Source organism: Psittacula echo (genome assembly GCF_963264785.1).
Source record: "Psittacula echo genome assembly, chromosome: 4".
Taxonomy (NCBI): domain Eukaryota; kingdom Metazoa; phylum Chordata; class Aves; order Psittaciformes; family Psittacidae; genus Psittacula; species Psittacula echo.
The window spans coordinates 42,082,015-42,094,243 of record NC_137738.1 but is presented as its reverse complement, the minus strand read 5'-3'; the positions used below and the strand labels follow the sequence as shown (position 1 = coordinate 42,094,243).

Sequence of the window (12,229 nt, the reverse complement as noted above, 5' to 3'; positions counted from 1 at the left end):
ATGGTATGGAAGGACGATTGTATTTTAAAAAATTATTAATAATTAAACCAAGGAATTACTAGTCTCCTCAACTTTTATAGTCAACATATGGGAATGCAATTCTAACCTATCTAGGAATCAAAATTATCTATGCCCACTGAAAAATATGCACATACTAATAAGACTGCTACATCCTGTTATTAGGAAAGTCGTCAATATTTTGCAAACTCTCTTGATAAACTGAGGAATTTAAAAATTTAAACTGGAACACAATTCCTACCTATTGAAATTACATTGTAACATTAAAAAATGTGGATCATGGGTAAGAAAAAAAATCAAAATCAAGATTTCATACAACTCCATTACATATAACTCATTGTTCAGCTTGCATTTCTATTCCACTGTTTTGATCTGCTCCCAAATGTTTTCTTTTCTCAGCTTCATTTCTACCAAAAGGCAAGATTTTGCTTTATTTTGAAAAGTTGAATAGAAATACATGTGATAGTAAATGACCCTTGCTTAGATGAGGGAACAAAAAGTTTTTTGTATTATAGAGAGCAGAAAGTTCTTTACAAGAGCTTGTGTTTGCTGTCATAAAGCATCATAAAGATGATTTAATTATTTAAATTTTATGTAATATGAACATAGGGTACTTAACCACAGTGTTTAAAACAAAAAAACCCTTTGTCTACCCTGAACTCCAAAAGGATACTTAACTTTAATAGAGAGAAATGATGAATTTTCACTGCATGGAAGATGTAATTTAGAGTTCCTTCTTCTATCCAGAACTGGAATATAAATATTTCTGTGCCTCTGTCTATCTCCCCATAGTACTTCCCATCGCTGAGCCAGACAAAGGAATCAGCGGGGTTTGTTTTGTTATTTTAAACAAAATGCTACCGTATTTCTGCTTGATTTAAAAACAAAACAAAACCACATTTGCTTATATAAGGATAACTTGTGTTTCTCTGTTACACCTTTTAACCACGTTAAACATCAAAATGCTAGAAAACAGGAACATATCTTGGTATCTCTGACAGCATAATTTTTTGCTGGGTTAGATATATGGTAACTACTTTCACAGCAAAGACTTTCCTATAATACCGAATCCATACACAACACAGCAGCAAGACTTCAGATTGTAAAATCCATTTTCCCTAACTGAGGTGGAAAAGATCCTACAAATGAACCTGATAGGAGCTTTACAAACCACAAACAGACTTGCTTTGCTACCCCCCCTTCACATTAAACATGTCTAATGTGATATTGAAATATCACAGCATAAGTAGTGCTATTTCTTACCCTACAATAAATTTAGTATATTTTTTTTTTTTAAACCAGACACATATTGTGTATTTGCACCCATCCTTGTGCCAGATCTCTTTCTTCAATAAGTCAGGCTATTTCTGCATTAGTGTATTTCCCAGAGTAGTAAACCAAATGATTACGCAAAACAAACTAATACTGCTTAAGGAATACAACTAAATGAAGAAAAACATGTTAACTATCTTGTCTATTTATATATAAAACACTATGGAATAGAAGCAGTACACGTTGATCACACAGATAACCTAAAACCAGACTGGAAAAATGTCATTTAACTCAATCTGTTCAGCAGTATCTCAGAACTCAGTTGCAGAAGAGAAGACATTCACAGCGGTTTTTCCAACCACTTAAAATTTGCAAATCCTGGCATACAGAGGTCCTAACTCTTCTAAAAAGGCAGGAATCTTAAAAACAACTGCAGGAGACATGCACTGGCTGAACTTGCCTTACTTAACAATTTTCTATGCATGCCTGGAGTTTCCAAATCTTTGGTTGAAAATTACAGCTGTATGAATTCATGTGAGTAGTCAAAGAATAACTTGTCTTCCTCTTCCTGCAGTGTTCCCCCTCACTCACTACTTCACTTAATGACTATTACACAAATTTATGTGGAGGATAAAGCTTATAGCATTTCCCATCTTTTTGTAATTTTTCAATTCAATAAGAAGAAACTCTAGCGTTTTAAAATTAGTGACAAATGCAAAGGAAGTTAAACTGCCTGAACACGCTGCTTATTTCCAGCCAATCTATTATAAAGATAATTTGGTAGCTGTCTTGACCAGAGTAGTGGTCCAAGGGCACAGCAGAACTACTGGGTCAAACTATTCAAGTTCAGCCTTATTCAGTCATTGGTTGATTCAGTATCAAAGGAAAGATAACTTTTAAGATACTGTGTTTCTCTTCTATTGCTCCTTCAGTCCAAAACAGGCTAACTTGCGCTGAAGATACCACTGTGAAGAAAGATGTCTATTCCTTGACACTATAAAAAAACCCTGCTCGCTCATTTTTTCACTGAAGAGGAGAAGAAATCAATAAAAGTCCGACTATAAATCCCTGTCCTACCACATGCTCACTTAATTTTCCCCCCATCCAAATACATTAACTTAAATCCACCTGGTCTTCTTGAAAACCTTTCCAAAAGTCTAATTAATCTAATTGGAAGTGTCTTTCTCCATCCCTACACTCAGACAAGCAAAATCAAAGAAATACATATAAACAGGTAAGTCTATAATTAGGTCCAATCTAGCAAGCAGAAAGCAAGACCAAAATCTTTCTTCCTCACACATAACATGCTAAAGATTGCTTTAATTAGAAAAATCTGTAAGTGGTTTACCTTGTCATCCCCAGGACAACGGTACAAGTTCTGGAAAGTGCTGATGATGTTATTGCTGAACCTTGGAGCAAATACATCCTTTTCTTGTCCAAACTGATGCCGGGACTGTCTCACAATGGAGTCAATGACATACAGACCAGGTACCTTGTATTCTGGTTTGCACTACAAAGAATGGTAATTTAAAATACACATGTGAAAAACAACAAAAACCACTGATGGCAGAATAAGTATGAACAGTCCTCTTTAATTTTTAAACAGGGCAAAGTACTAATAAAATGTTCTCTATTTAACAAATTCTCCTGAAAGATTAAACTCACTCAAAACCAGCCAGCCTTAATATTCAAGTTATCATATCTGTATGTATTCTGCAAATACATAAATGGTTTAAAATCTATTTCCTACCACTAAAAAATTTACATTTTAGAATCTAGCTATTAAAAATTAGCATGAGCCACATAGCCTTTTTAAACACATACATCTACTTTAAGGAAACAGAATAAAGCATGGCCAAATTCTTAATAGTACATTGGTATTAGCTGTAAATACAATTCAAAATATTTTAGTCCTTCTTTATGATCAAAGTCAATATTAAAAGTTAACATTCATGCACTTTATTTTACATTTAATTAGCGCTTGGCATATCCTCCCCTTGCAGAAAAAAAACATATTTATGCAGACATCTGTTTGTTTGAGAATATTCAGTGATACTGATCTGGAAAACTTGTATAATTTATGAACAGCATGGTATTTATAAAGCACGTCTGCTAACTATACTAATTACTTAGTTGATTTTACTTAACAAGTAAAGCTAAAACTTTTGTGTTTTAATTGCAAAGTAACTGCACCATAACTACTGCTAACAGTTTTAAGAGAGAATGAAAAGCGGCACCAGAGACATTATGAAGTCATTACCAGAATGGTGACTATAACTATACAGTTACACTATGACACAGATTTACTTCATGAATATTGGTTGTATACACTTACCACACAAGGTACTAGGGAAACATGGGAAAGTACACCCATTCCCTCTCTGGTCCACATAGTCTATAAACATATTATGCAACACACTAAATTCATAATCTCTAATACAGTGCCAAACTATTCAGACTATTAATTTTATTATAGCCTACATAAAAACTTCCTTTTCTGAAAAGTGCTGATTTGTTAACATTCGCAACCTTAATAAAGCGGTTTTTAGAATCTAAACATTGTTCAGTGTAAGTATGGCATTCCTTATTTTTAAGGATGTGTGTAGCATCCTTTTAAGAATGTGCATTATGAAATTACAAAATTAAAATCTAACAGGATACAGTAAACTGTCTTCAGATAATAACCTCAATGTACTGTAGCTATTGAAAAGTTAAATTATTACCAAGAGCATTCCTGATACACACCTGTATACAATTTTTCACAATATTCAAATTAATAAAACACACAGATATTTAATACGAAAACTCAGCAAACATGTTAGATGGAGTATTTAAACACATGACATATACAGAAAGAAAAATATTATAATTAATAATATAGCTTAAAACATAAATAAAGAAGAGTTACAGCTGGGGCAGTAAACCTCTGTATCCCTAATCTCGGATGGACATTTTTCACAACAAATGTGGAAAACATCCACTGAGATTCCACAACAAAATTATCAGTGGATATTTTCCATAACAAACATTCACTTATTTTCTGAGTAGGTCTAAGCAATAAGATAATTTGATTACTCAAAGGATTTATTCAAGTCTTGCTCTCACAATGGACTATCCTTACATATATGAAATGTGGTCATTAGACCTGTGAAATGTTTTGACAGAGAATAAAACAGCCCAGTGAGTTAAGTGTCACAAAACAAAGAATGTCACAGGCAATTATTTCACCTGGAGTTTCAGTAACTTCATGAGATTAATTCTGAAGAAAGAAAATACTGTAGTAAAGAATCAACAGTAAAATAATTGAGATAGTACTGATATCACTCTGGACAAGTCTATGGCATATTTTGGCAGAAGAGTCGTTTCTTGAGCTTTAACTTCAAGTGATTGCTTCCAGAAAATATAATCCAATTATCTTTCAAACATAAGTAAGTCCATGAATATCAAATAGCTAGCTTTCATCTGCTGATCTCCAATTCTACTAAAATAAGAACTTAATATTATATGATGTTGTTCATAAATTGTGTTTCACTAAATTGTTCATGAAATACAGGAAAAAAAACAAACCCCAAACAAACAAACAAATAAAAGCCCCAAACCCCAAAACAAACAAACAAACAAACAAAAAAACCCAACCCACATCAAGTCCACTAAAGGGAAACATCCAATCCAGAGTGATCATTAACAAGATTATCAATAACAACATCCATCTTTCTTCTCCAACTAGTATTAGTTGTAGTAGTCCTAGATACTGAACACAAATGTACTGTTACTAGCTTGAGGAAAGGTCACGAACAACCAGTCCATTTCCTGACAAATGGCGAAGCTTTCATTCAGAGGATAAATCTTCTCCCATGCCTCTGAATACAGAATAATCAATCACAACCATCACAACAAAAAGCAGTATTTGGAACTTGGGCAATTCCAGATTAATTTTGGCACATGGAACTGCAAATGCTACCAATTTGAGATGGGTAAGATGCACACCTGCTCTCATTCTCCTATGTTCACCTGTAGTATTAAACAAGGATCAGAGGTTATCGATATGACTTTTTAGAGGTGGAAGAAGTTAGAGGCAATGCCCTAAAAGACAACTACTTGACAAAACACTAGCAGTGATGGTTAACGATTAGTCTTTACCACTGCTGTGAAATGTACATATGATACCTTTTCCACATAGGACTGATGTTCCAGTACCTAAATAATTAATTCATTAACTGTTCTGAGACAGCTAAAAACACCAGGCTGAGGTTGAATCCTGCCGACACTGTCCAACCACTGCCAAAAGCCACTGCACCATACACTGGGCACCAAGAAATAAAAGGTAGTGAGGAAGACAGGTTACTGACACAGAGCAATCCAGACTGCACGGTAAAATGGACAACAGAAGAAAAATTGCATCCAACATTGCAACATTAACAGACTTAACTTCTCCAGCTTGTTTTTCAAAATAAAAAGGCAATTTGATCATAATTTACTCCTATTTACAGAAGGAGAAGAAATTCAGTACTAAAATGACCAATTAAGCAATCAGGTACAATGCAGACAAGGAAGGAAAACTCACAAATTGGAATCCATGCTTTTCCAACTGGAGGTAAACATGCAGTTTTACCCAAGAATAATTAACTATTGCAAGGAAACAAAATGCAATACAATTCTTTGTTATTCAGAATCCTTAAATTAATCCTGTATCTTCTCAAAAAGTAATTCCAGTCTAATCATATAAATATTTTTTTGTTTTAAATTACTAGCAGGAACCACAAACTGAAATGCTACATCTCCTGCTACACAAAAGATAAGGCTGAAGGGTCATCTTCCCTTCAGCTTTAAAAACTATAGGAAAACCTGGCAGAACAGCAACAGCAACTGTCACTCACCAAAACACTGTCAATTCTTTTGTAGTTTTCTGTTCACATGGGCCACCCTGACAGCCTCTTGTAACATTAAATGAATACATACAGAAGTAGTCTTAAGACATTATCTACAGTCATTGAGATCAAAGTATATCACACATACAAAATGAAGACAAAGTATTGTCTTTCTGCATCATGGGTCAGCTACCGATTACAAGAAGAAACTGAATGTGACTAAAAACTAAACTAACACATGATAAAAAATATTAATCCACATGTACCTAAGCCCTAATACTCTTTGATACTCTGTAATCCAAAATGAAGAAATTTTTCTCAGTGCTAACACAAAACACCCATGACAGACATACCTTTTGAATGAATTTCTCAACACTCTGTACAACATGCTTGTAGAACTGAAAAATAAAACAGTATTTCAGAGGAGAAAAACCCAAGATCCGTACATTTGTTCAAGTCATGCAATACTGACAGTAGAACCAGAAACAGAAACATAGCAATCCAATACCTACAGCTGAGTATGCTGTCTTCCTTAGACCACTGAACAGCATACAAAGAAAACTAATCTCACTTTTTCTTGCCTTCTGAAGGTTTTTTACACTGCATTTTTTTAATAACATGCACTTCTTTAGTGAGAACTAAGAGAATAACATAACTGTTCCTTCAAAAACATGGCTATTTCATCGTACATGACTGAGGATGTTAACCTAAAGTTATTAAGTACAGCATGTACTTCCCTATATTTATTTTCTAAGTGTTCATTTCAATAACCTAAAAGCATGAGTACAGGAAGATAGGAGGACCTTATAGCATCCACTGAATACTTTTATTTTTTTAAGTTGACCTGGCCAGGTTTTTTTATGGATTTTGGTTGCGGTTTGGTGGTGGTGGTTAGTCAGGTTTTGCAAATTTTTAGGTGTGGTTTTTTGGTAGTGATGGTGGTGGGTTTTTTGGGTTTTTTTTTGGGGGGGGGATGTTATATTTTGTTTTGTTGTGTTTTTTTTTTTTAATCTCACATATCACAATGGCTCTGTATCACCCCAATAACTACCTTACACAAATACTGTAACCGAAATTGCAAGAGAGGAAGCAGGATTTCCAAGCTAAATAGATAATAAAACATTTTCGTACCAAGTACTTGTTTAATTTATAGAACCATTTACATCATTTACTACTTCTTTATGTTCAGCGCAAGTGTTCACATTTTCATTATATTGCAATACACAAACTTTAATTTATGTAGAAGCCAGTGAATTTCACTCTTCTGTCATCATACTGTCATGGTTTAAGCTCAGCCAGTAACTCAGAACCATGCAGCTGCTCACTCACTCTCCTTTTCTCTCCTCCCCGCTCCCAGAGGGATGGGGAGGAGAATCGAAAGAATGTAAATCCCATGGGCTAAGAACAGTCCAGTAACTAAGGTATAATACAAAACCACTATTACTAATAATAAGTGAAATAACAACGGGAGATGTTCTGGGTTCAGCAGTAGCAGTCATTTTTCTCCTTCTTAGTAGCTGGTGCAGTGCTGAGTTTCTGACTTTCAGCCTGGGAACAGCGCTGGTAACACCGATGTTTTTAGTTGTTGCTTAGTAATGTTTACTCTGACCAAGGACTACTTTCTGAGTCTCATGCTCTGCCACGGAGCAGGGGAAGCCGGGAGGAAGCAGAGACAGGACACCTGACCTAAACTAACCAAAGGGGTATTCCATGCCACAGCACGTCATGCCCAGTATATAAACTGGGGGCAGTTACTCGGAAGGGCGAGATCACTGCTCGGGTCAGGCTGGGTATCAGTCAGCGGGTGGTGAGTGGTTGTATTCTCTTCCCTTGTTATTTCCCTTATCATTATTATTGGTGGTAGCAGCAGTGGTTTTGTGTTATACCTTAGCTACTGGGCTGTTCTTATCTCAACCCATGGGAGTTAGAGTCTTGATTCTCCTTCCCATCCCTCTGGGAGCAGGCGGAAAAAGACGTGGGGGGGAGTGAGCAAGCAGCTGCGTGGTTCTGAGTTACCAGCTGGAATTAGCAATGACAGGAGAGAACATAAAACTAAAAGGAGAAAAGAAAAAACCAATAAACACAAGTGATGTACAATACAATTGCTCACTACCTGCTGACCGATACCCAGCCTGACCCGAGCAGCAATCTGAGCTTTCTGGGTAACTCCTCCCAGTTTATATACTGGGCATGATGTGCTGTGGTATGGAATACCCCTTTGGCTAGTTTGGGTTAAGTGTCCTGTATCTGTTCCCTCCCTGCTTCTTGTGCCCCTCCTCACCGGGAGAGCATGAAACTGAAAAGTCGTCGGGGTAAACATTACTTAGCAGCAATTAAAAATATTGGTGTGTTACAGCACTGTTCTCAGACTAAAGCCGAAACACAGCACTGCATCAACTTCTAAGAAGGAGAAAAATAACTGTTACAGCTGAACCCAGGACATACCGCTCTCTCCCCAGACTACACAAAACACCAATTTTAATTATCTAAAAACACATCTGCATTCTCAGCAGAGGAATGTACATAGGAAAAGTGTAACTTCATGACTTTTTTGTTTTCATCCTATCCTCTTTTTTACCTCTCTAGCTTTGACTTTAAGTGCTTAACACTAACAGCATACTTCTTCCCTTCATCATTCTTTAGTGCTGTTTCTGCTGTTCCACTGCTGTTTGGCAATTAGTTTTACTTTGTCGCAAGAAAAAGTCTTAAGAATAATTTTTATTCAGGCAACATAAAAAATAAAACCTATGAACAACACCCCTGAAAACATACATTACGAATTTACAAAAATGAAATAAAACTTAAAACAACTGTATTGATCCAAAGGCACACATCTTAGATTTTGGGGGTGGACAGAAAGTGGCAGATTGTAGTTCTATATTTATTCATCTGTTCTCAGGCAACGTGTTTCCTTTTAAACTGAGGGAAAAAAAAAACCAAACAACTGTCTTTCAGATCTGACTGAAGAATCAAGCTGGTATAATTCTTTCTTACATATGACAACCAACAAATGAAAGTGACATAAGAGATTAAGCCTTATGCTGCACTTCTGAAAATCCCATCACTATCACATTTGATCATAACTTGGAAGTTATATACATAACAAGGGAGGTGGAAAGTTCTGAAGCAAGTTCTTTAAGCTGTTCAGTGATTTAAACACAGATGAGAAACTGAAAGGAAGCCAAAAGAAGTTAGACAATTCCTTACCTTTATAGCCTTGATTGCTGCCTTGGTGATCTGTGTCATTTTAGCTTTAGAAATGGGTGGCTTATAATCATTTAGTGAGTACAACTGAAAAAAAAAAAATAAACAAAACCCGATTATCAGAAATACATTCTGCAGTTGCAAGCAGTATAAAAATACACTATTTTTCCAGAAGAAAATGTCACTTTTAATTTTCATGGGATTTTAGGCATATATTACACCACAAAGGCATCCCTATTTAAGAAAAAATAAAAAAAGCCCAATAAAAACTAAGATCCAACATGCTTAAAAGGTAAGAAGTTTTTCTTTGCAATGGTCACTATATACCTAGTTTTATGAGCACTAAATACAGCGGACACCTGCAGGTAAAGTTACAAAAAAATATATATAATATGCAAATACAGTAGCTCTCATTTTTTGTTTCTAGGGCAACTAATATACTTGACTACCTTTATGGAAGCATAACAGAAGCTTAACCAAATACTTACTATATTCATCACTGTATGCCTGCTAAAACAAATCCTTTTGTTTTCCATTAAACAAAAACATGTAGCCCAGTGAGAATGAGCATGTAGCAACTTTGCCACTTAAAACCACAGAAATTGAAAAAGTACAGACTTAATCCATTCACTGCATTAACTTAAGAGTATTACAAATGCTTAAGCAAAAATCCAGCTGGGTTCTCCATTGTAAACACAGCTTTGTAACTTCATTAACACCTAACCACCAAACCAGTCACAGTACAGAGGTGGCAGAGTTTTGCAACAATTTTCTCCCCGGATGCAGTTATAACTCTATTCTTTTTACTAGTATACACATCTCCTAGCAGAAGCAATCCAGGATGACAGATATTCATCACAAATTTGCTACCTAGTGAGAACTGTGTATGAACTAACTTCATAGCTATGACTGATAGGTGGCAATTGGAAACAACTCCTCCCTTCACACTGAGTCAGGACTCCATCATCCAAGACTATTTACTTAGTGTGAAAACTTCTGATTATTCACAATATACAGCTTTGAAAAATACACTGTTCTTTTCTCCTTCAATTCTAGGTGTTAACAGACAAGGGACTGTCTAGCATTTGCTGCTGCCATACATTAAAGAAGACTAGATACAAAATGTCAAACCCGTTTTAAGGATATTCCTGACTTAATTTACATTTTATTTTGGTTTACAACACATATTTAGAAGCATGTTTGCTCAAAAATAAGAATCCTGTCAATGGGAATGAACATCAATAGACCATTTTTTATTTCCTTCCTAAAGACAGAAGAATTGAAGGCTTTCCATAAAAAGATCACTGAAGCAGAAATAAAGCCAAAGGAACCATCTGCTCTTCTACTACACACCCTCAGCAATGCAATATACTGAAGTAGATTAATATCTACACAGATATAAACAATAAATTTCTAAGATGTGTTCAACCTCAGAAAACAGAATTCATATTTATTTACATCTGACAAAGTAGAATGTAACAGTAAACAGGATTAGACAGTAGAAAGGATAAAACAATCTTAAATATAGGTCATGCTGCCCATGCTTGTAATAATGTATCACTCTGAAGCTAACAAGCAGATACTCTTCAGTCATATTTGAGTTTCCATGATACAAAGAATTCTCTCTGCAAACATGAGATGCTTTTTCTTCTTCTAACTTTTCCTGTTAAAAATAGTTTTAACTAAAACTTCATATAGCTATCAAAAGAAAAAATGAAAAAAAAAAAAAAAAATTTGTCCAAGCCTAAGTATCTGCCTTCTCAGCTTGAAAGGATTTCCATTAAAACAGTGGAATTGTAACAAGTTCACAGCTAGACATCCACTTTTAAAACAACTGTTACTACTTCTCACTAATGCTAATTGCTATTGCAAAATATTCTGCATTATTTCTTACACAACAAAAAAGCAATATGCCTCTATAATTCAAATGTTTAAGTGATCTTCAACACCACAGGGGAAAGGGAGAAAAGAGACAGAAAATCAAGAGTCTCCTATTAGTTTCTTCTCTGTTTTATACCCATAGCTCAGTGCTCAACTTCCAGTTACGCACAGGTGATTTACAAAATCACGGGTCACTCATCCTCGCTATTGGCTTTGCTGAATGATGTGAACTACAGCCCATCTACTTCTGGGGCCACTACAGTGCCAGAAACATTTTGCGTACATTCAGACCGTGCCTTAGCAGAGTCAGTTTGGGCATTCCTGGTCAGCACTCTCAAAACCCAAAACATTAGTAAAAGCAATTCACAGAGCAAATATGAAATTAGCCTAGATTCAAAAAGCCACTTTGCCAATCCAAAAAACAGTCCCAGAAGAGACAGGCACAGTAGCTCCTTCACCTGTGACATACATAGCTACTAGAAGGCAGAATCGCTGACTCACGAAGATATACTGGGACCACACCTGACCAGTCCATCAGCTTTGAAGTGATGAGGACAAAAAGGGGACGGGGCAGTTCAAAGCATCAAAAGAGCTACAACACAGTGCTGAGAAACATGGAAGAGTTGGACATGAGTGATTCTGAAGCATCAGTTGTGTGCAGTCAGGTATTTTAGAACCACGCATCCAGATTATGCCAAAACCCAACAGGATAACATGGGTTGTTGCTAGCATCCCATTACTTTGCTCCAGGTAAGAGAGGCAAGTTTAGCATTAAGGACAGATAATGCAAGCTAGAAAAAGAAAAAATGAACCAAAAGAAACAGCAAAATAAAGAACATACTTCTGCAGAGGCAGGCTTTTTGGACAATGCATACTATGTTCCAAGTTTTAACAGCCATTTAAAGGAAAACACAAATCCTAAATTTAATTCCTGGAAGATGCAAAATGGGGGTGGAGGGAGTTCTTCTGTTTGTAGAAGCTTTTCA

At 35.7% G+C, this 12,229-nt stretch overlaps 1 protein-coding gene across 12 annotated transcripts in view; it reads right to left on the bottom strand.

Moving 5' to 3' along the window:
* SCAF8 (SR-related CTD associated factor 8) overlaps nt 1-12,229 on the bottom strand; it is a 106,945-nt gene that overhangs the window by 74,978 nt on the left and 19,738 nt on the right. For 10 of the 12 annotated variants that reach the window (XR_013956618.1, XR_013956619.1, XR_013956620.1 and 7 more), the window contains exons 1-3: nt 9,366-9,903; nt 6,512-6,556; nt 2,639-2,800 (exon numbers count right to left, since the gene is read on the bottom strand). Coding sequence is in view for 9 of the 12 variants with exons in the window: in XM_080615670.1 (XP_080471796.1) it covers nt 2,639-2,800; nt 6,512-6,556; nt 9,366-9,560 (402 nt within the window). In the remaining 3 variants the exon portion in view is untranslated. Of the gene's footprint in view, nt 1-2,638; nt 2,801-6,511; nt 6,557-9,365; nt 9,904-12,229 lie in introns of those variants that run through there. The other 2 variants (XM_080615667.1, XM_080615668.1) reach the window with 1 other exon arrangement.